Here is a 23,879-nt window from a genome sequence, read left to right on the forward strand (position 1 = left end):
TTAAAGTTGATAAAAAAAATAAATAAAGATGTCAAATTACCTTGTTGAGTTTAAGTGAACACATTCAGTTTAGTTTTGCACTATAGGCTAATATGCATTTTATACTTTGTATACAACAAATATCCATTAAATGCATAAATGTGACTATAAATTAAGGTTGAGAAATTGATTCTGCATTTGGTATGCAAAAGTTATCAGGACGTCGCAAGGGAACTTCCCCATGACGTCGCAGACAAACGTCTCCTGAACGTCCCCTAAATGTTATGAGGACGTTACATGGACGTCCCGGGGACGTTTGTCTGCGACGTCCCCGGGACTTTCAGGGGACCCTACAAAAAAACGTCATGGGGACGTTCCCTTGCGACGTCCTGATAACATTCGGGGACGTTCAGGGGACGTCCTGGGGACGTCATTTTGATTGTATAGCATTTGCGGGTGTCCGGGAGCCGCTATTGAAATGCGGGAGACTACCTGAACTTCCGGGAGACTTGGGAAGTCTGTATTAGGGACCACGAAGGCCTATATAAAAACATCCAAAAACCGCATGTCATGGGACCTTTAATTATTTTTGTTACTTTTTTTAATGATTTTTTTACAATTCAAATTTGGCTGGGTGGTTAGGAACACATGTTTCTGTTGTGGAACAAACTCAGAACACATATTTTCTAGTCACTTGCAGGGACTTTAAGCCGAGGAGTGAGGGTTGGGGGCTTGTGTTACACTAAATTCCAAAACTTTGTTTGGAATGGTCTTCCGTTCTTGCACTGCCTCTCCGGCATTTAGTGATGTTAGCCATATGAAGCGCGATTATAAACATTAGTCAGATATTTTACTGTACTTGGGGGCACACCAAAGGGAACGGAAAACGAATCATAGTACGGACGGGGCCATTTTTTTTTTACATTGACAGCTAGGCTACATTGTGCGATAAACTAGCTTAGTGCTACAACTAGCCAGCAGTACAACCTAGCTAGCTGAGCGACACTGTTATGCCTCCATTGTTGTCTTGCAGACGATATCGAAATTCATTAATTAGATCGCCATAATGTTCTAAGGTTGACACAAAACAACTAATTGTGGCCTGACATGATTTGAAGATTGAAAAGTGACGACTCGTGGTGTGCAGTTAGAGTTGGCACAACATTGTAGCTAACGTAAGTATTGCTATATAATGTTCTTACCGGCTAGCTAGGTACAGTTCGAAACGCATGGTATCCATTATCTAGTCAAGTTCAACGTGTAAGATATTGTTATGGACATAGTGACTGTGGAAATTACTTTTTTGTTTGCTTCCTCGAGACGAGCTTTATTGTCTAGGGACGAACTTGCTCGAATACTGTAGTCAGTAATCCCATCTATTCGGCTAGCCTGCGCCCAGCTAACGAAACGAATAGATTATAGGAACCTACTTATGGGCTAAGTCCTTGCCACCTATTAAGGCGGTGTGCCATTGCTTTAATTAACGTCTATCTTAAAGCCTTTTCTTTAGTCGAAGTTAATGTAAAATACTTGAAAGATAATGCAATGTTGCACCGTTACCATATGTATATGATATTTTACCCCACAACTGAATGCACACTTGATTTAAACCCTGGTCAACAGGGTTGACAAAATACAATTATTGGTAGTAGTTAATAACTTCAATTTTACCCATGGTTGTTCTCTGCAGACCCATGGCCAAGTGGCTGAAGGACTACCTAAACTTTGGTAGCAGGCGTGACCCCCCTCTGCCCCCCAGGCCAGACTACACGGAAAGTGAGATCCAGCGGGCCTACAGAGCCCAGAAAGACCTAGACTTCGAAGACCCTTACCAGACCTCTGAGAAGGAGCCCCTTAATGGCACCTGCAGTGGGACATTGAGCCTGCCGGCTTTCCCAGCATTTGGTTCCATCTTGTCCAACGGCGTGGCGGTAATGAACGTGAAGTGACACGATTGTTACATTGCAGTGTCAGTTTTCAAAGTGGCTTGATTCAACGCAATTCCATGATTGTGTTTCAAGGTGAAGGTGGTGTCACCCAAACATAGACTCATCAAAGTGGACTCCCAGGAGTTTGGGCGCTGTAAAATCCCCCTGAGCACTGTCACCATCGAGGTGGAACCGGTATGTAATGTTGGAGGAAGTAGGAGGAACTTCTAGGTACTTACTCTCTACATTCTCAACCCATGTTCTCTCCCTCAAGTTCTACTTCTGTCCAAAGTAGTTACGACCAAAGCTTACATATGTGTAATACAGTAGATATGCTTTGTGCCACCTACACGTAAAAGTGCACGGACACAAGGTTCTCAGTACATTTATGGTTTCACTCATTTCAGTTTAAGTTTTTTGATGAAGTAATTGATTTTCATTGTTGTATGTCTATCTTGGGCCTCATAGTATGGCCTCTCTGCCAACCTTTCCCTCGCAGGTCATCCCTTCTGCCCCTGCGGTAGGAGACTCAGACACAGACTACTCTAACCCGTTTGACGCCCGTCCTGACCCGAGGGTGAGAGGAGACTGGGAGCCCAGACCCACTCAAGCAGACTGCAGCAGCTACATGGAGCCTTTTGAAGCGCAGAGGGTCATCACAGGTAGTGATGGGTATCGTTATCGATACCATTTTCGAGACTGCTTAACGATTCGAGTCTTTATCGATACCACTATCGATACTTTTCTATTTTTTAAGTAAAACATAGAACAAGGGGAATGTGTTGCTCTCAGGAGGAGGTTGGCTAAAAGGAGCATATACAGACACAATGGATCCTGACTCTGGCTAAATCCAAATCTGTCCACTACAGATGTACTATCCACAACCTGGATGAGTAACTAGACTGTGATTGGTTGGTTGACAAAAAGTGACATTGTCAAGTTCGTCGACTTTATGAAAAGTTGAACATGTTTCAACAAAAGGCAGCTGATATAGCTATATAACCAGCTAACCAAACCCAAACCTTCCTTATCTTATCCCTATTTTCTTCTGTCTCTGTTTTTGTTTAACACGATGCTTAAGCATCCCACAGCGCCATGCTCGCGGTGAATATGTTTTGAATGATCAGCAGTGAGGGGGAGGCTTGTCTTTCCTCACACACTGTGCTTGTTCAGTGTGTTTGCAGTTCACGCACACATCAAATTTTAGGGGCATATGCGAGTGAAATAGTTGCACTGTTGAGCCCTGAATTGGCTTATTATCAACGATGGAGACTCGCTACGAAGTTGGGGTGCGCTCACCAGAGGATTGTCCTGCAAAGGCAGCTGGAGTTGGCACCGTTGCGACTTTTTTTTTGCGACTTTTGTTTTCCCCCCTTTACAAGAAATTACTTTAGAACATTTTGCTTTTGCTTCGTCTTTATTTTTGGCTTTAATAAAATGTAGCAACAAAATGATAAATGAAGCGAAGTAGCGTCTGAGGCAATTAAATTCTTCTTTGTTTAGTTTAAAGGTGGTTGACAGGCCATTCAATTGAATTTAGTCATTTTATTAGTCAAACGTATGTTTGTGCAACAGTGATCTGATTTAAATAACATTACTTATTTCACGAGACATAAGTCAACGTTACACTATATTACTTAGTCTCGATAGCGGTATCGATAAGCTTGGACCTTTATTGATATTCGGGTTTTGAGAAATTTGGAACCGGGTCCTTACAGAACTGGTTCTCGATACCCATCCGTAATCACAGGTCAATTTGCCTAGCCATACGTCCTTATTCCACATCTTCGGCTTATTTACTTTCCGGTTCATTGTTTAATGTTACAGTAAAGGTAATTCTCAATGGTACAACACAGCTTCCACAAAACTGCTAAATTATATAACGGTCAAAAGCCGACTTGACTCGCCAACTCTAAGTCAATGTGGGTGGGGCCCTGTACTCTGATAGGATAGATACTGTTCTGTGACACCACAGGGTAGACATGAGCATTGGAAACGTGTCTGATGGTTTCAAACAAAAGTTTGACCATGCTTTTACCCATGTAATTAAGCAACATTTCTCAATAAAGGAACCTCGATTACATTAAAAAAAAATACTATTAGACAATTACTAAAGTGTTACTGTAAAGTGTTACCCATCATACCTATCAACATTTGGGTACCCAGGGCTTACATTTGCGACCATTTTTGTCGTATATGCTCCCAAAATTAAATCTGCAACCTCAAAATATATTCAGAAACATTTGTGCGAGTGCAAATAATTGTTAGATTAGACCTGTTTTAATTTCTTTACAAAATGCTTGCTACTGTACAGTAGGCCCAGGGGAGGGGGGGGGGTGGGGGGCTAGTTTGTGCCATAGAATAATTTGTTCTGCAGAGAAGGGAGACTGGCGTTTAGGAATGGAAGGGAAAAAACAGGACAGAGTAACACGGCAGATATTGCTATTAAAAAATATAAATAAATCAAAAACGACGTAGTTAAGGCAGCAGGCATGTGTTGCTTAGGCAGCCGCCTTAACTGAAAAGTGCTGCGGAAAACAATGGTATATATATCTTTCAAATATAATAATACAACTAATGATCTCTTTGTTTTTACTTGTGTTTGGCAATAAAAGTTAAATATCCCCATTGACCAAAAAGTAAACATCCATATTGATCCCCCTGTATCGGCATGAAATGGTTTGTTCCGGCCTTAGCTTATCACTGACAGTGTTTAGTTGCAGTCAGTAGACGCGCTAGTCGCCAGAAATAGTGAGTGATCACAATGTCGCCTAGTAAACATAAATCAGGTTTTCAAAAAAGGTCAGCGAAAAGAGAGAGGAAACACGAAGGAGAGGTTTTCAATCTGTAACGCAGTTTTTCACCCAAAAAGGAGGGGAACCAGTAGTCTGTGGTATTAACCTGTTGGCTTAATGTCCATAGTGAAATAAACTAGCTAGCTAGCAAGTGTTAACCTACATTTAATCAACATTTAATCAGTACAGGGAAACGTTAAGCAATAAATTCATTTTAAATCATTGTCACGACTCCCTGCCCCTTTTAGCAGAATTAACAACGGATGAGTCAGCAGTATGGAGCTAGAAAGCGGACAAAAGTATCTGAATTTGAATGTGAAAGATCTGAAATATTTGTATGTCGAATTTCATAAAACTGAAATATTTTACTGTTGAATATATAATATCTGAATTATTTGTATGCCGAATTTAACAAAACTGAATTATTTTGATCCAGAAATACACATTTCTAAAATTCAGATTGCGTGAATTCAGATTCTTGAAATTCAGATTGCGTGAATTCAGATTGCGTGAATTCAGATTTTGTCTGAACTAGGCCAAAGGTGAAACAGCTTGCTTTCACAGGGAAAAGTAGACGATTTCAGAACGACCGAATCTAGACATTCTCTGACCGAATTTTACCTCAGAACAAAAGTTAAGAGTTGCTCGTTGGAGGAAGAGTATGGAGCAAGTGCTTATGAAACTTGTAAAAACTTGTGTCTTCTCTTCTGCCAAAATCGGCAGTTACTGTTACAAAGTGGGTCGAGACAGAGTCGGAGGGCGGCGGAGACCGACCGAAGACGCGGACCAACTGGCAAAGCTATAGCCTATATATTTATGTTCCGTTCTCTTTTCTGTGTTGGAGTTATTTTAAGAGCTTGATGGCATCAACATCCAGCCTGATATAAAATGCAACCTATAGTGAAATATTTGCTGTCGGACATAGTATTTAACAGCATAGATATAAGGAGCTATCTATGGTTAACAGGATATATCTGTAGTGCGGCCGGGTGCGATTTGATTCATCGTCCACACATCGTCTGGAAGTCAGTTTCGATCAAATGCCAACAATCTCCATAATAGATCTTGCCGACGTATCTTCTACACATCGGGACGTATGTGTGCTATCCCAGATACGTACAGTGCCCTCCAAAAGTATTGGAACAGTGAGGCCAATTCCTTTATTTTTGCTGTAGACTGAAAACATTTGGGCTTGACATCAAATAATGAACGTGAGACCAGAGATCAACGTTTCAGCTTTTATTTCCAGGTATTTACATCAGGATCTGATGCACAACTAAGAAAATATCACATTTTGTTTGAATCCACCCATTTGTCATGTGAGCAAAAGTATTGGAACAGATATACTTAAAACATATTTAAGTGAATAAGACTTAATATTTAGTTGCAAATCCTTTGCTTTCAATAACTGCAGCAAGTCTGTGACCCATTGACGTCACCAAACCTTTGCATTCTTCCTTTTTGATGCTTTCCCAGGCTTTTACTGCAGCCTCTTTCAGTTGTTGTTTGTTTTGTGGGGTTCCTCCCTTCAGTCTCCTCTTAAGCAGGTAAAATGCATGCTCTATAGGGTTTAAGTCTGGAGATTGACTTGGCCAGTCTAATACCTTCCATTTCTTGCCCCTGATGAACTCCTTTGTTGTTTTGGCAGTGTGTTTTGGGTCGTTATCTTGCTGCATGATGAAGGCTCTGCCAATCAGTTTGGTTGCATCTTTCCTTAAATTGGCAGACAAAATGTTTCTGTAGACTTCCGAGTTCATTTTGCTGCTGCCATCATGTGTTACATCCTCAATGAAGATTAATGAGCCCGTCCTAGAAGAAGCCATGCAAGCCCAAGCCATGACATTACCTCCACCGTGTTTCACAGATGAGCTTGTGTGTTTGGGATCATGAGCAGTTCCTTTCTTTCTCCAAACTTTAGCCTTTCCATCACTTTGGTAAAAGTTAATCTTTGTCTCATCAGTCCATAAAACTTTGTCCCAGAATTTTTGAGGTTCATCTCTGTACTTTTTGGCAAATTCCAGCCTGGCCTTCCTATTCTTCTTGCTAATGAGTGGTTTGCATCTTCTGGTGTAGCCCTTGTACTTTTGTTCATGAAGTCTTCTGCGAACAGTAGATAGTGATACCTTCACTCCTGCCATCTGGAGGTTGTTGCTGATCTCACTAACAGTTGTTTTAGGGTCTTTCTTTACAGCTCTCACAATGTTTCTGTCATCAACTGCTGATGTTTTCCTTGGTCTACCTGTTCGACGTCTGTTACTTAGTACACCAGTAGTTTTCTTCTTCTTCAGGACATTCCAAATGGTTGTACTGGCTATGGCCAATGTTTCTGCAATGGCTCTGATTGATTTTCCATCTTCTCTAAGACTCACAATTGCTTGTTTCTCACCCAAAGACAGCGCTCCGGTTTTCATGTTGTTTTCACCTCTGAATACAGTCTGCATAGACAAAACCTATCTTACCCAATCTGAACCTGAGTGTAGACATTCAGTGGTATTTATTGATTGAATAATGTATGTAATAGGACACACCTGGGCAACAAAACACACCTGTCAGTCATATGTTCCAATACTTTTGCTCACGTGACAAATGGGTGGGTTCGAACAAAAAGGTGATATTTTCTAATTTGTGCATCAGATCCTGATGTAAATACCTGGAAATAAAAGCTGAAACGTTGATCTCTGGTTTCACATTCATCGTTTGATGTCAAGCCCAAATGTTTTCAGTCTACAGCAAAAATAAAGGAATTGGCCTCACTGTTCCAATACTTTTGGAGGGCACTGTATGTGTGATCTGGGTCTTCCTCCAACTACCAACTCCGTTTGTTCTGAGTTAAAGTTTGGTCGTTCTGAAATCGTCTACTTTTTCCTGTGAAAGCAAGCTGTTTCACCTTTGGCCTAGTTCAGACAAAATCTGAATTTCCGCAATCTGAATTTCAGCAATCTGAATTTCAAGAATCTGAATTCCTGCAATCTGAATTTCAAGAATCTGATTTCCTGCAATCTAAATGATAGAAATTTGTATTTTTGGATCAAAATAATTCAGTTTGATTAAATTTGGCATACAAATAATTCAGATATTGTATATTCAACAGCAAAATATTTCAGTTTTATGAAAATCGACACACAAATATTTCAGATCTTTCATATTCAAATTCAGATACTTTTGTCAGCTTTTTGGGTCCATACAGAAGCACCCCACTCCCCTCATAACTGTACCCCTCCCTGTCCCAGTGAAGAAGGTGTGCAACATTGTGTTAACGCCATGCCACAAAATCAACAACAACAAACTAATTATTTCTGCATATGCAGGTAGCAACGCTAGTGCTAAATAACTATTTAACTGGTCTGCTCCGGGTAAGTAGCTAGCTCCTGAGTAAGAGGAAGAAGTGTGGAAGCACAGGAAGAAGGTAAATAAAGTTACAGTGTTGATGAGGATTAGAGATGCATGGTGGAAGAAGACAGAAGTCATAAAAAGGATGTTGACCCAGGTTTGTGGCCAGCAGATATGACTGACAGGGACAGGGAGGCTTTTGTGAGGGCACTGGCAAAGATGATGATGATGTACACATGCAGACTTGCATGTATAAATCACCAGCAGTAAATATTATATATATGTTAGTACTAGTATTGAACTACAACAAGCAAGACAGTTGCAAGCTTTTAATTAGACGTATGTAAAGCTTTTGATGGGACAGTTAAGTCCTAGATTTGTGGTGACAACAGCTGCGCAGAGGGGGCCCAATTAGATTTTTTTTGTCATGGGGCCCAAAATTCCTGGCGGCGCCCCTGAGTAGACCTATGTGGTTGCTGTGAGCTGGTCCAGTGACTGGTCTACCATTCTATCCAAAATTACACAACCAGTTAAACCTAATCTTTACGTTCTTAATTTAATGCAGATTTTAGATTGGTTAGAATGAGCCGTCAATCACTCTGTCACTGCGCTCCTTGGTCATGTGACAGGGAGCTAACTCGTGCCAAAGACCTGAAAAGACAATATGAAGATTTTCGGTGGGTGCTCAAAATTTGTTGTTGCTGCTCCTAACTTTTTTTTAATTTGCAGCACCAGTGCTACCAAGTAAAAAAGTTCATTTCAAGCCCTGGCACCAAAATCCAGAAGACCTCTGAGCCGGGGGGTTCTTTGTATTTATTTGTATTATACACATTTTTATTACATAAACTGAAATACTGCAAAGCAGTTAAACACTGCGTCCGCTGCGCAATTGTGCTGTTGTGATTTAATGTGCTGAATAACAAAATTTTCCTGATATTAAAATATGTGCTTTTGCACTTTGCAAAAGCCGTGGGCATTGTCAATATGGCTTCGAGATAGGACATTTTATTATTCAATCCAGCTCTTGTTAAATTTACAGTAATATTTAGTTTTTTTGCTGGAGTCTTCTCCTCCCATTTCTACCAGTGATGCTTGATTCAACTTGTGTCCACTACCTGCGCAAATTTCAACAGCGCAGGTGGGTTGTAGGTTGCCAGGTTGAGGTCACAAATGGGTTGAAATTTGTATGATGTGTCGATTGTGTGAGTAGGATGTGTTTTTTTACAAGATCTGGCAACTGGACATCCTTGAAATAATATATTGATGTGATTATTCATATAACGAGATTTGGGCCATACAAATTACGGGAATTTACCGGAAGAAATAACAAAACAAGAGGGGGGCGGGAGATGGGTGTGAAATACGGTAGACTCCCAGGGAAAATGGGAGTGTTAAAAGGTATGACACCCATGGTTTCAGTAAGGTGACCCACTAACCTGCAAATATTGATAACTATCAACAGTTACAATTGATAATAAGGGGAATGATCAGGTTCTGTGTTCGTGGTATGCTGTGTGTGTGTGTGTACTATATTTATCTATAGACCTCCAGCATGACCCTATGAGCACCATGCCCATGATAGGGAATGGGGATCAGCTGTATGACAACCCCTATGAGGAAAGGACCTGCTACTACCACCAGGGAGCACCGCTGCCCCAGCAAGGGTCGGAGGGGCGGCTAGCCCCTGGTGATGAACGGGAGAGCAGGCTGCCTCAGGATGATGAAAGGCCTGCAGATGAGTATGACCTGCCCTGGGAGTGGAAGAAGGACAACATCTCTAAAGCCCTTGCAGGTAGGGTTGGAGACGTAAACGTAAGTCAGAGATATTTGAGTGTGTGAGTTTGGTCACTGTTATTCACAGTATTATCACTCACTCTTCATCTCTTTGTCTCTCCAGTGCAGTTTGAAGGGTCTGACCGATCACGTGGCCAGCCAGAGCAGGCTTGGCACTTCAGGACTAGCCCCACTGACACAGCGGGCACCTCCAGCCTTCGTAAACCAGGAGATTCCCTCCCTATCCTGGGAGAGAGAGTGGACCCATCCTTGTCCCTGGAAAGACAAGTGTATGTACTTATGCCTCTGACCTATCCAGACAGACACTGGTCATTTTGATTTACTACAGGAGCCAAGGGTTAGGTGTCACTTGTGTGTTGTCCTTGTGTCCAGGTGGTACCATGGGGCTGTGAGTCGTTCAGAAGCAGAGATGCTGCTCACACTGTGTAAGGAGAGCTCCTACCTCGTCAGGAACAGCCAGACTTGCCGCAGCAACTACTCTCTTTCCCTCAGGTAGGACCCCTAAATGATTGATTGAATTTGTTCGATTAGATCACCTCCTGCTACACTCTCCGAAATGCTATCTGATGTCAGTGTATCTTCCGTTTGTTAAGTCAGTGTCGATCTTCCATCTTTGCATGAGGGTTACTTCCGGTCTTACCTATTTTTCAAACCCTTTTTGAGAAAAGACTGGGATTAAGTGCTCCCCAGGGCCCCGCCACTACTCTTCCGCCAGAAAAAAAGCTCTACGTGGACACAGGCTAAGTTATTTTATTTCCTTACAGGAGCTGTAAGGGCTTCATGCATATGAAGTTCACTCAGTTTGCAGATGGCCGTTTTGTCCTTGGGGAGAATAGCCCACCATTCTCTACAATACCAGAGGTCATTCACTACTACACCACCCACAAACTGCCCATTAGAGGCGCAGAACACCTGTCTCTGCTCTACCCTGTCATAGTTCAAACTCTCTGACACAGGCACACATACACTTCTTCTACTAAATAACACAATGGCTCTCATTTATGAAACAACGTACGACAGAAAACAGATCGTTCGGTCATTCCATCAAGGCAAAGCTCGGCATTTATCGATTTGGATGTGAGAGAAGGCTACGCAAACCTCACGTCAAGTTTCAACTCCTGCATGCAAGTTTTCAGCATATATTTGTGGTGCAGCATAGTAATCAGGCTGAGTTGGAGGATTATTTGACCAAATATTCTGACTAGCATCTAAGCATAGGCAGCAATCTCTCGGACCTTTTTGCCATAACCTACATATTTGTATTTAATAAAGGCCTGCGTCACCTAACGTTAATAGGAATGTACTCATTTGTTTGCAATTAATTATTTATCTTTTTACTGAGAGTGATTGGTTCAATGGACTTTAGAAGAGTTTCCATTTTGAAGTCTGAGAAATTTCTCTTCATGGATGCATTCTAGATCTCCATATCGTAAACCCTGGAGGTTAGGTCTCTAAACCGAACGAATAAAGGGGTGTGATATTTAAATTAAGATTGTTTTCAGCCGCCACAATGCTCCTATCATTCTTATTTACGCCGAGATACGAACGTTTCATGAGTCATATGTGAACCCTGCCGTGGGATGATTTATATTCACAAATCTACACTGGTTTCTACATTAGAATTACATGAGGACCAATGAATCCCTGACTGTTGCCCTTGCTGTCCTGGCAGACACTCTATGCCAGTCTGTTTGAGAACAGCCCACCTTGATCAATCCCAACCGTATCTATCCATGTTTATGGACTAACATTGTTACTTTTTGACGTATGTTTTTATTTCAATGGACCCTAAGGATAATGGACACTATAAGCTCCAGCACTCAGTGCCACAAAACTAGCAACACTAACCCAAGATCATACAGTTTGAATGTGACTGATTTACCTGATGGTATTATTGTATACTGTTGTTTGGAAATAGTGCCCCACCCCATGTTAACCTGTTTACTTGTTGTCCATTGACTTCTTCCTTACCCCACAGTGGAGGTCTGTGAATGTCTGTGCCATAAATACAGTGTGTAGTGTTCTCTACCAAGGAAGTCACAGGTTCCCCCCTTGCACCAAAGTGAACCGGAAGCTAGTTCGGAGCTGGTGCTAGAACAGAGCTTTCTAAGAACCGGTTTGCTTTTCCACGGGCTATAGAGCCACCACAGAGCCACGTCATTACGTCACTGTATACGTCTCATCTTTCCCAGTAACGTTAGCGCGGCAGTGCCAAACACAAAGTAGAGCCCGTTTAAGGGTGTTTATCAATCCGAAGAACGCTAAGAACGCGAGGTTGAGATGCGTGTTTTCCTGGGTTTTGCGCAATACCCTGGACTCGCTATGATAACGCAGGCATTATCAGCGCAACATATTATAAATGTTTGCTGTATAGTGCGTGTGTATTACATTTGTGTTGAATATAGGCTCAATAGCTCGTAACATTTGTTTGTCATTTCACTCATTTGATAGGATTATGATAAAACGCAGCAACTAGTGTCTGCACTGCACTGCGATGCTAGCTAGGTTATTCTAAAAGTCAAAGCAAATTTACAAATTAGAAGTTTCATCAATAAAATAAGAACATTTTCAGCAACTACGCTGCCCACTTCTCGTTACATTTTAATTCAGATGCTGATTTACAAGTACCGTTTAGCTGAAATATGAATTGTTAAAACTAAAAGCAATGGCGGTCAAACAATTCTGTTCATTGGTCATGGTAATTCCGCCCCAAGCGGTTCTTACTTGGTTCCCAATCTAGCCCAGCTCCGAAGTGGTGCTATTTGCGAACCTCGTACGAACCACTTACGACTCACTTTTCTGGTTCTCAGACTGTCGAAAGAGAACGAATTATATCACGATGATATCATATCGACCAGAAAATCGACTAGTTGACTAAGTGGGGACAGCCCTAACAAACAGAGACTATTCACCTATCGAGCCTCACAGTTGTTCAGTTATACAAAACATCCCAACAAAAATTGTCTGGTTACATTCTCAAAGGTCCAAACGATCCAATAAAGTAAAACATTTAGTCCAAAATACTGTATTACATCCATAAATACTAGTGCTGTCAGTTTAATGCGTTATTAACGGCGTTAACGCGAACCCATTTTAACGGCGTCAATTTTTTATCTCGCGATTAACGGTCTTTTTTGCCAGGCAAACTTTTTCGTTTTTTTTCACATGCTGTTGCAGCAACTACTGACGTTAGAAAAACTACAACACCACACCGGATCTAGCTAGACCGGAAACACAACAACAGGCACGCCGCACACACTTGTTTGGGCTTGCGAACCGGCTTAAGTCTGGTTCTCAGACTGTCGAAAGAGAACTAACTGGTTCACGATTAAGCACCAGCTCCAAACCGGCAACCAAAATACTTTGGTGGAAAAACGGTAAGAGTGTACTAAATTTCAAAGCCACACCAAAAAGGTACCTTGTCCAGCAGGAAAGCTTTCTTATAGTGCAGCCCAGAGAACAGTGAGACGTATTGCAGTGTTGTTGAAAAGCCCATTGCTTTGCTTTATGCTCAATGATATATGAAAAAGCAGAGGTAGATTATTTACTGTGCTGTTTTTATAAAATGCTGTTTTTGTAATATGCAAATAAAATGTGATTGTTTTGTTTAATAAAACCATCTGTGTTTGAATTCCATATTGCTCGGACTTCAAGTTGCTTTCTTAGTACCAAAGGGCAAATTTGTTGCACAGATACAGCTATCCAATAGTGTTCCAAGGGAGGATTGTTAAACTAAACTGGGACGCACCAAATATTAATTGGAAAATATATAGTTGGAAAACTAAGATTCTTGTGATTCTATTAATGTAAACTATTTCAAGATTGAGTCACAACAGCAGGTACAATCAAATGTTTTTGTCTGACCACAAACATGACAATAAACAGTAGGGCCCGATTAAGATTTTCTTTGGTCAACCAAGACTCGACTAAAACGTCTGAAAATCGACTAATCGAACTTTGAAACGCAAAAAAACTGCAAAAAAACGTACAAACATTTTCGCGATCGGACTCAATGGCTGCTGGACATTGCAGATTCAGCCGCTAATAGCCTACTAATAATAAGATTCGTATCACCAGTCCTGTTGTAACTAAATGCCGATGGTATTTAGTATCTCATACAATGTACTACAAATTAAAAATATTGTTTGTTTAACATGAAAATCATCAGAGCGCGCTTATCACTGCCTGAAAACTTGCAGCATGCAAACTTACGTAGAAGCTGAGTGGGGAACATTGCAATAGAGAAAAATTGTGTTGTCTTGGCTTGAGAAGATAATGTCATTTGATTTGGATGTGATTTGTATAATAGGCATGTTCATTTTTCAACCCAGCACGTTAGCATGAGGGAAGTAGGGCTAGACCAACTTAAGTTTTTCACTTGGTAGGCTACATCATATTCAACGTCAAACTATGAAAAATAAACCGTTGTTGGCAGAGTTTGCATTCAACGTTTTTCGAGTCACCCGGTACTTTGTAAATGTACTTTAATGAAATGCTGCCATACCACAGATTTCTTTGCCATTTTGACTAATAACACCGACAAAGTAAACTATGGCAGAGTTTGTAGTTCTGCAGCCAATTGTGCTCATGCCGACCAAAACAAAGCGCAGATTAACGAAAGGGAAAACAGTTACACTTTTTCTTTTAAATTCTATATTTTTAGAGTTGGTTTATTTGTCTTAGATAATATAATCTACAATTTATGTTGAACATTTCGTTATTTCAGCAATGATGACAGAAGCGTAAATCAGATCTCACACTGCCATATGGCAGCTCGACTAAAAAAATCTTACTCGACCAAGAGCATATCGACCAGAAAATCGACGAGTTGACTAAGTGGGGACAGCCCTAACAAACAGAGACTATTCACCTATCGAGCCTCACAGTTGTTCAGTTATACCAAACCTCCCAACAAAAAATTGTCTGGTTACATTCTCAAAGGTCCAAACAATCCAATAAAGTAAAATATTTAGTCCAAAATACTGTATTACATCCATAAATACTAGTGCTGTCAGTTTAATGCGTTATTAACGGCGTTAACGCGAACCCATTTTAACGGCGTCAATTTTTTATCTCGCGCTTAACGGTCTTTTTGGCCAGGCAAACTTTTTAGTTTTTTTTCACATGCTGTTGCAGCAACTACTGACGTTTGAAAAACTACAACACCACACCGGATCTAGCTAGACCGGAAACACGACAACAGGCACGCCGCACACACTTGTTTGGGCTTGCGAGCCGGCTAAAGAGTAGTAGGCTAACGTTACGTTTGAGTGGATGGCGAGCGCGAAATGGATGCCAAAAAAATTCTGAATGGAACATTTACTTTAAAAAAGTTGCCAAATGGTTTCATTGACAAGACCAAAGTGATCTTTGTGTTTTGTCATTGTGAACTGAGCCATCATCGCAGCACGTCCAGTCTGAAATACCACTTGATGGCCAAGCACACAGCTGATGCAAATTCTCTGCCCCCTCGTCAAAGCCAGGCGTTTGTAATGTTGTTTTCAATTTTAAAAAAAGAACATTTGCACTTAGCAATCCGATCTCTTGTGTGGGGCTACAACATGCACCTTCTAAAGAAGACGTTTGGTTCTGTTCAGTTGCACTATTTTTATTGTCAATATGACTTCTTGCCCTATTGTTATTGTCAATATGACATATTGCACTATTGTTATTGTCAATATGACTTCTTGCACTATTGTTATTGTCAATATGACTTCTTGCACTATTGTTATTGTCAAAATATGACTTTTAATAAACTTTAAGGATTAAGACTTACCCATGTGTTTGTTTCCATTCTTAATTTAGCTGTCAAAGTAAATAAGAAGAAAACCACACATTTCAGATTTTTTTTTTCTCCATACATGCTTTATTGGGTGTGCTTGCCTTTGGCAAAAGCCGAACCTTTGTTATCTCACATATTTATTATTATTGTGAGAATGCTGTTAAGCATTATCACTATTGTTTTCCTGTTTCTCTTTCTTATTGTGAGAATGCTGTTCAGCATTCTCACTATTGTTTTTCAACTTCTGAGTTCTTCCGCCGTTTTTTGGCCTTTAACTACTCCTGCATACTTTCACCGATTTCTAAAATTTTTGTATCAAAACGTTCAGCTCCTTCAGGAGATGTTGGCTATGACTTTTGGTATTTCTCACTTTTATACTTTTTAAAGAATTAAGGTTTTTCTGCAAATTATTCTCCCATTAAATCCTTTCAAATCATTAAAAAGATTCCTCCTCTTTCAAACTTAACTACTTCAGCATACTTTCAGCTAGGTACACCATTCAACATTTAAAATGTTCACAAGACATTCAGCTATTCCCAAATGATTCAGCTTTTTAAAATATTCAGCCAATTTAGAATCGTGAGAGTTTTAAATACATTAAACATTTTGCTCCTCCTTGATTTTTATGATTGAGCAGCCAGAAGAGTGGCACACATTTACAGATTTTCAGCTTTGAGCCTTGAAGCGAGAGCAGCCTTTCAAATTCTCTTACTAACTTCAATGGAGAGGTGAGTAAAATTTGTCAGAGAATTTCCAAAGTAGACGTGTTTTTAAACTGCCGGTAGAGCCGTATTTCTGACCGCACAGAGATAGGAAGGACATCTCTGGTTTCGGCAGAGTCTTGGGTCTCGGAAAATATATATAATATATATAAAACATTTTTGGGATTGGACGTATAGTTTTGCGTCTAGGTTAATTTGTTTGAGGTGTGGATTCCAGCAAAATTTGTTATTCTCTCTGCCCAGCTCATTAGCGATCACAGATGCGCCATCACCGTGGCAAACAAACAGACACGCACCATGAAAGCCGAATTGGGTAAACGTTTTGGATACTGCCAAAATAGTTGTTTTTAGTTTTTAGTTGTTTGTTTTTAGTTGTTTTAGTCGCACAGACACATAAAGGATATCTATGGTTTGGGCAGTCTTGGGTCTCGGAAAATATCCTTATTTTTGGGATTGGACGTACAACTCTGCGTCTAGGTTAACTTGTTTGAGGTATGGATGCTAGGTAAATGTTTGTTATTCTCTTATCGAGCTAGCGCGATATGGCTCTCCATAAAACGGTTCGACTTTTTCTTCCACTACAGTATCGACCAAATTGGCCAAACAAGGTATGTACATTGAGCTTAAAGTGTACATAATCTAGCTAGATCGTTTTTATTTTAGCAAGTTTCACAGAAATCTGCAAAAATCGAGGCTCAAGACAGTCATAGCTGACCGTCACGAACAGCCAAACCAGGGCTGGGGTAAGTGTTTGCTGCAGCTGGCGTTAATCCTACGAACAAACGCTTCGTAACTGGAAAGCTTTTACTTTTAATTGACGATATTGAACACAGATGTTCAGTAACTTGTCTTTACTATAAATATCTTTTCCGTTTTCAATTTGAAGTAGTATATCTATCTTATGTAGGCAATCTCCCATTGCATCCTCTCTCTAGCTTCACGCCTTTGGTTATTATTCAAGCCTACAGTGTTAATACATACCACTTTGACACACTTGCAAGAAATGATCCGCTCGGTTAGATGTATTATGATCTTATTATTTACGTATAAAAAACTCACCAGGGACAACGACAACATCGGCAACCCTGCACTATGGATTATTATTTTGATGTCATCTGAAATTAAGTGTCTGAACAGGACTGTGTGTGCAGGCAGGCACGCATGATTAGTTTCTCCTCCGTCTTGAACCTGATACCTAGATTGTAGGTTAGAAATGTTGCCAGTCTGTTGCCAATGACCAACGGTTGCTACGTTTTTCCAGAAAATTCAAGTCATTCCAGTGTTGTCCTTTTACCTTCAAATTCGTTCAACCCAGACTTAAGCAACTGGTTTTCTGCTAAATTTTTACATTTTCCTGCAGCTCATCTTTTTGAAATTTCCCCCTTTTTGTTCTGCATTTTTCTTCTTTTCTTCTGTTTTCTGCCTTCAGCTGGCTCCAGGTCCTTTCAAAAATACCTTTCCGAGGTGTCAAATGTTTTGTCTTGGTAGTAATTGAGTTGCTTGTATTGGGATGTACGTTCCGTAGCACGGTTTAAGTAGAAATTAAGTTTTTGTGGCGAAAAAATAGTCCTTTTAAATAGTGTCCTCTAGTGGGTTTTAGGAAATTAGAAGAAATGAACACATTTAGATTTAAATATGATTTTTTTGTTGTTGTTTTTTTACAAGTTTATTTTTTAATTTTTAAATATAAAACATTTGGGGGGGCTAATGAAAGTTTTGGGGGGGCTCAAGCCCATGTTGAGTTGTAAATGAGCAGAAAAAAATATGCTTTAAATCTATGTAATCTTTATAAATAATATGTAGGCTATGCATTATTTTGATAAAATATACAGAAATATCAGTTGTCAATTAAAATACGGACCCCTGCAACCAACGCAAGCAAGCACACCCTACAATTTCCCCAGAAATTGTACCCTCTCTAGTTGTTTATGCAAGGCTGGTCCAGCAGGATAAAGCATCATCACAATATTAATTCTTACAATAGTTTAAAGTAGTAGAAACAAAATTGCATAAATTGAAATCGAGTTTCACTTTGTACGTACACATGTGCATTTTGTTCAGTTTATGGAGCTCTCTACACTACGCTCTCTCTTTTCTACACTACAGTTGGACATTGGTTTGTCAGCACGCAACAGACAGTGACAATCTTATCTAAAAATGTGATATCCTCACCTTCACATGGGAGGACCATGCGTAAGGGTATTCTATGCCACATTCGTCCAAAACGACACATGGATGTAACGTTGCATCGGGGCTCTCACGTAGCAAACAAATAAACGATTTTACAGCAACCTTCATTAAAATCTCACCACCAGGCTCTCTTCACAATAGTCATATCGTCATAACATTTCCCTCTTTCAGTTTTTTCATGTAAAATTGAACTATAAAATTACGAAATTACAACTATGACGCTTTCTAGCATGGCTTCCGCCTTAAAGACTAGGCGGTCTCACGGGCAACCCACACTCGCTCAAATTACAAAGACTTTCACAACCTAAATGAAAAAACCGAGATGGCAGTTCCACTCGAAATCGCTTCCTCAACAAAGTCCAATGGTTAGAAATTTTAGGGGGTGGTGTTTTTCACTCATAATCCAAGCTCCAACTTGCCTGCTAGAACGTCTATCACGTTGTAGCCATGCGTCGTTGCTAACGTGTGTTGACGTTAGTGATGTGTCATTCGTGAACGATTCGTTCATTTTGACTCGGGAGTGCTCGGGAGTAACGAGTCTCTCAAAGAGTGATTCGTTCATTTTCTCGTGGTCGCGCATCGGCACTGTTGCATAGGCTCGTCGAAGTAAACAGAAATGATTCGTTTATTTCCCGACTTGGTCTTTCTACGAGTCTTTGGATCATTTTTCACGTGACCTGCATAGGCTCTGTACTGGTAGCTAGAGGAAACGAACGATTCGTTCATTCCCCGACTCGGTCTTCCTACGAGTCTTTGGATAATTTTTCACGTGATCTGCATAGGCTCTGTACTGGTGGCTAGAGGAAACGAACGATTCGTTCATTTCCCGACTCGGTCTTTCTACGAGTCTTTGGATAATTTTTCACGTGACCTGCATAGGCTCTGTACTGGTGGCTAGAGGAAACGAACGATTCATTCATTTCCCGACTAGGTCTTCCTACGAGTCTTTGGATCATTTTTTCACGTGACCCACATTGTATTTATTAGTAGAGGAAACAGTTTCCTTATTCCCTTTCGCGTAAGTAAGTAAAACGTGAATGATATTCGCTCAAGTCATCATACTGGCTGGTTTTGTTACTTTCAGTTTACATTTACACTTACAGTTTAGTGCAGTGTAATTGTTTGCCGTGATAATTAAATGCTAGTGTGTTAATATGCATATGCGACCAAAATTTGTACGGGTGCAACTAAAAATGTTCCTAGGTCGCAGCAGTCCACCTAACCTCCTCGTATCCGCTGCCTCTCCACGAACTAAGCGTTTCTTCTCCTCACACTCATGGTTGGATCATATCGTGGTCTAAACCAATCAGAGACAGAGATGGGGCGAGCCTTTGTCTCTGATTGGCTGTGGTCCAGATATGCGATTGAAATTACGACCTGAACACCAGAGAATCAGTTACGGCAGACCTGGGCATTGTACAGCCCGTGGGCCACAATCCGGCCCACGTGAGGTAAATGTTTAAGAAATAAATGTGTTGAACGGTAGTAAATATGTAGTCCTGAAAGACTACAGTGATCAGGTGATTTACATATGTGCGCTTGCACAACCTCACCGACAGAAGAGTTTGCTGTTTAGCTGTTGGTTAGCCCTCGAAAATGAAAAACGGAAGGTTGATACAGAATGTAGAGTTTTTAACAAGACGTGGACTTCTAAGTATATGTTTACTGAGGTCAAAGTCAAAGCTGTGTGTTTAGTTTGTGGAGAACAGGTCGCTGTGTTGAATGATTATAATTTGAATCGGCACTAAAGGGACTAAAGAAAACATTTTACGCGGACATAATAAGAACTTGACTGATTCAGTGGGCACGGGCCGCTGATGGTTTGCAAGTTAAACTGCTGACCTTGATCATCACCTGTCTGCTGTCCTTCGCATATTCACCTCAGACATTCAGCCAGATTTCATGCACTTAATTGTTCAAGCCCACTGGATTTTTCTCACAGAACAAAATGAACTGAAGAAAAGTATTGCTTTTTGTATCAAGTTGATCAAGTGCATATCTTTAACATACTGCAAAACAACTTTTCAGTGTTTGTGAAGATTAACTAGTTACAAATAAAATGAAACTGATGTAATGATTGTTTTTGTTTTTACTGTTACTTCTATAGTCTTTTCCTATTTGACCTACACCAAAATTTAAAATATTTATATAAATATTTACAGAATATCCTTATACTTCTGATAACCAGTATCAAAATGTATACTTTACTGCATTTTTCAATGGGAGAAAATGAATAGTGAGCAGAATTAAGTTCAAGTTATCATTGATGCAGCTCTCCAACGCATTTCAGGTTTCTTATGTGGCCTCTTGTAAAAATGTATTGCCCACCCCTGAGTTACAGAGCTGGACCATGGAGCTAGCCCATGGAGCTGGGATTTTTATGCTAGGGAGAGTGTGGCAAGCTGGTTTAGCCAAGGTCAAAGGGCAAGAAGGCCAAAATACAGGTGTTGGCCATCTGAAGGGCATACGACAACAAGGGGAGACCCGCTATAAGACTTTGAGCCATTAAATGTTAGGTCTCAGTTCAGGGAAGCACTTTTAAACAGTAGCAATTTCTATTTTGAAAGGTTTTATTTTGCTTGAAATGTTTTAGTTTGCATATTTTTATATACAGTATAATTGCATGCATACATTGGATTGTGTGAAGGAATGATAACCTACTGCTAATCAATGCTGCTATACCAATCACTACCTCGTATATGTATGTATACACATGTCACATAATGCTTCATACTAAAACATGTATCCAATTTTGATCAATTAAATTAATAAAGAACTTATGAGATCATGCAACAGGATGCCTTCTGTGCAAGTAAGGTCGTGCTGAGATGTATCTGTGCAGCAAGTTTGTGCGTCAATGTTACTCTGGTGTGTGGGCAAACATGCCAAGGTCAGACAGGATGCAAGCTGGTGGCGCTCAGAGACTGGTGCGAGCACAAAACTCATGGGAGTACAGTGTCAACTTGAGAGATAAGGTGATGTTGAGACTGTAACCGTTTTCTGTCTCTGGATGAGTTAGACCGGCTGGTCTGGCTATATACAATGCCTGTACTAAGACCCAATTTCTCTGGAGACACGACCCCCCCCCCCCCTTCCTTGGAGACCCAGCTCCCATCTCCCTGCACGCCATCAGGACCTTGGGGCGATCTACTCCCTTCCCTGGAGCCCCCCTCCCTTGGATTACCTCAGACCTGTGGGTCTTGTCTGCCCCCATCCCTGAGTAGACCTGTGGGTCTTCTCTGCCCCCCGTCTCCGAACATCATGAGATCTTTGGACTGCCCGCCTTGTGCCACCCCAACACCCTGGACATTTAATTGGACAACCGCATTCCCACCCCATGGTCTTCTGACCAATCACCCATCAAAGGCACTCCCTTTCTGGGGGGTACAAGACCTGTGTCCCGAGGACAGGGAGACAGAACTTGGTGTGGGCAGAACTTTCTCTGATCTCTGTCACGACCACTTTCTCAACAAAGGCCTTTGTTTGTTCTATTCTGAGACTCTGTTTCTGTGAGACTGCATCATCGACTGATTCATTGTACTTAGAAAATCTTGTGTTTTTTTTCATTGTGTATTTGTGATTGCATCATTACTTACATTAAACTACAAATAACTTGGTCCGATATTTAACCTTTTGTTATTCTCCACTATCCAGTTACACTATCCTTAACAATTGCTAATATTAGCTGGAGTCTACCGGTCAAACGGAGAAGCAACGGCCAGCCTGTGGATGAAGAGAATGGAAGGCCAATATTTCGGGTAACAAACCTTTTTCCCAGGCCTCCAGGGAAATCTGTTCCCCTGTGTTCTCAGTGTAAAAGACTGATGTACAGTGCCCTCCAAAAGTATTGGAACAGTGAGGCCAATTCCTTTATTTTTGCTGTAGACTGAAAACATTTGGGCTTGACATCAAACGATGAATGTGAAACCAGAGATCAACGTTTCAGCTTTTATTTCCAGGTATTTACATCAGGATCTGATGCACAAATTAGAAAATATCACCTTTTTGTTCGAACCCACCCATTTGTCACGTGAGCAAAAGTATTGGAACATGTGACTGACAGGTGTGTTTTGTTGCCCAGGTGTGTCCTATTACATACATTATTCAATCAATAAATGCCACTGAATGTCTACACTCAGGTTCAGATTGGGTAAGATAGGTTTTGTCTATGCAGACTGTATTCAGAGGTGAAAACAACATGAAAACCAGAGCGCTGTCTTTGGGTGAAAAACAAGCAATTGTGAGTCTTAGAGAAGATGGAAAATCAATCAGAGCCATTGCCGAAACATTGGCCATAGCCAGTACAACCATTTGGAATGTCCTGAAGAAGAAGAAAACTACTGGTGTACTAAGTAACAGACGTCGAACAGGTAGACCAAGGAAAACATCAGCAGTTGATGACAGAAACATTGTGAGAGCTGTAAAGAAAGACCCTAAAACAACTGTTAGTGAGATCAGCAACAACCTCCAGATGGCAGGAGTGAAGGTATCACTATCTACTGTTCGCAGAAGACTTCATGAACAAAAGTACAAGGGCTACACCAGAAGATGCAAACCACTCATTAGCAAGAAGAATAGGAAGGCCAGGCTGGAATTTGCCAAAAAGTACAGAGATGAACCTCAAAAATTCTGGGACAAAGTTTTATGGACTGATGAGACAAAGATTAACTTTTACCAAAGTGATGGAAAGGCTAAAGTTTGGAGAAAGAAAGGAACTGCTCATGATCCCAAACACACAAGCTCATCTGTGAAACACGGTGGAGGTAATGTCATGGCTTGGGCTTGCATGGCTTCTTCTGGGACGGGCTCATTAATCTTCATTGAGGATGTAACACATGATGGCAGCAGCAAAATGAACTCGGAAGTCTACAGAAACATTTTGTCTGCCAATTTAAGGAAAGATGCAACCAAACTGATTGGCAGAGCCTTCATCATGCAGCAAGATAACGACCCAAAACACACTGCCAAAACAACAAAGGAGTTCATCAGGGGCAAGAAATGGAAGGTATTAGACTGGCCAAGTCAATCTCCAGACTTAAACCCTACAGAGCATGCATTTTACCTGCTTAAGAGGAGACTGAAGGGAGGAACCCCACAAAACAAACAACAACTGAAAGAGGCTGCAGTGAAAGCCTGGGAAAGCATCAAAAAGGAAGAATGCAAAAGTTTGGTGACGTCAATGGGTCACAGACTTGCTGCAGTTATTGAAAGCAAAGGATTTGCAACTAAATATTAAGTCTTATTCACTTAAATATGTTTTAAGTATATCTGTTCCAATACTTTTGATCACATGACAAATGGGTGGATTCAAACAAAATGTGATATTTTCTTAGTTGTGCATCAGATCCTGATGTAAATA

General features: G+C 40.7%; 1 protein-coding gene across 2 annotated transcripts; it reads left to right on the forward strand.

Annotated features, from left to right (window-relative positions):
* Positions 1-433: 433 nt before the first annotated feature.
* LOC124463242 (SH2 domain-containing adapter protein F-like) lies at positions 434-12,322 on the forward strand. 2 transcript variants are annotated; one of them, XM_047015066.1, is made up of 8 exons: positions 434-1,154; positions 1,670-1,910; positions 2,001-2,102; positions 2,407-2,569; positions 9,576-9,824; positions 9,930-10,095; positions 10,199-10,318; positions 10,591-12,322. In XM_047015066.1, exons 2-8 carry the CDS (start codon positions 1,674-1,676, stop codon positions 10,775-10,777), a joined length of 1,224 nt encoding a protein of 407 aa, XP_046871022.1. In that variant the 5' UTR covers positions 434-1,154; positions 1,670-1,673; the 3' UTR covers positions 10,778-12,322. The 2 variants fall into 2 exon arrangements, with proteins under 2 accessions (XP_046871022.1, XP_046871030.1); XM_047015074.1 differs by having other exon boundaries at positions 9,615-9,824.
* The last annotated feature ends 11,557 nt before the right edge of the window (positions 12,323-23,879 follow it).

Source organism: Hypomesus transpacificus, chromosome 3, assembly GCF_021917145.1.
Source record: "Hypomesus transpacificus isolate Combined female chromosome 3, fHypTra1, whole genome shotgun sequence".
Taxonomy (NCBI): Eukaryota; Metazoa; Chordata; class Actinopteri; order Osmeriformes; family Osmeridae; genus Hypomesus; species Hypomesus transpacificus.

Bases quoted from the DNA above. Each gene is read 5' to 3' on its own strand.
- LOC124463242 (XM_047015066.1), top strand. From the start codon at position 1,674: ATGGCCAAGTGGCTGAAGGACTACCTAAACTTTGGTAGCAGGCGTGAC. The intron at 2,570-9,575 runs GTAGTGATGGGT...ATTTATCTATAG, and splicing joins AGCGCAGAGGGTCATCACAG to ACCTCCAGCATGACCCTATG. The intron at 10,319-10,590 runs GTAGGACCCCTA...ATTTCCTTACAG, and splicing joins AACTACTCTCTTTCCCTCAG to GAGCTGTAAGGGCTTCATGC.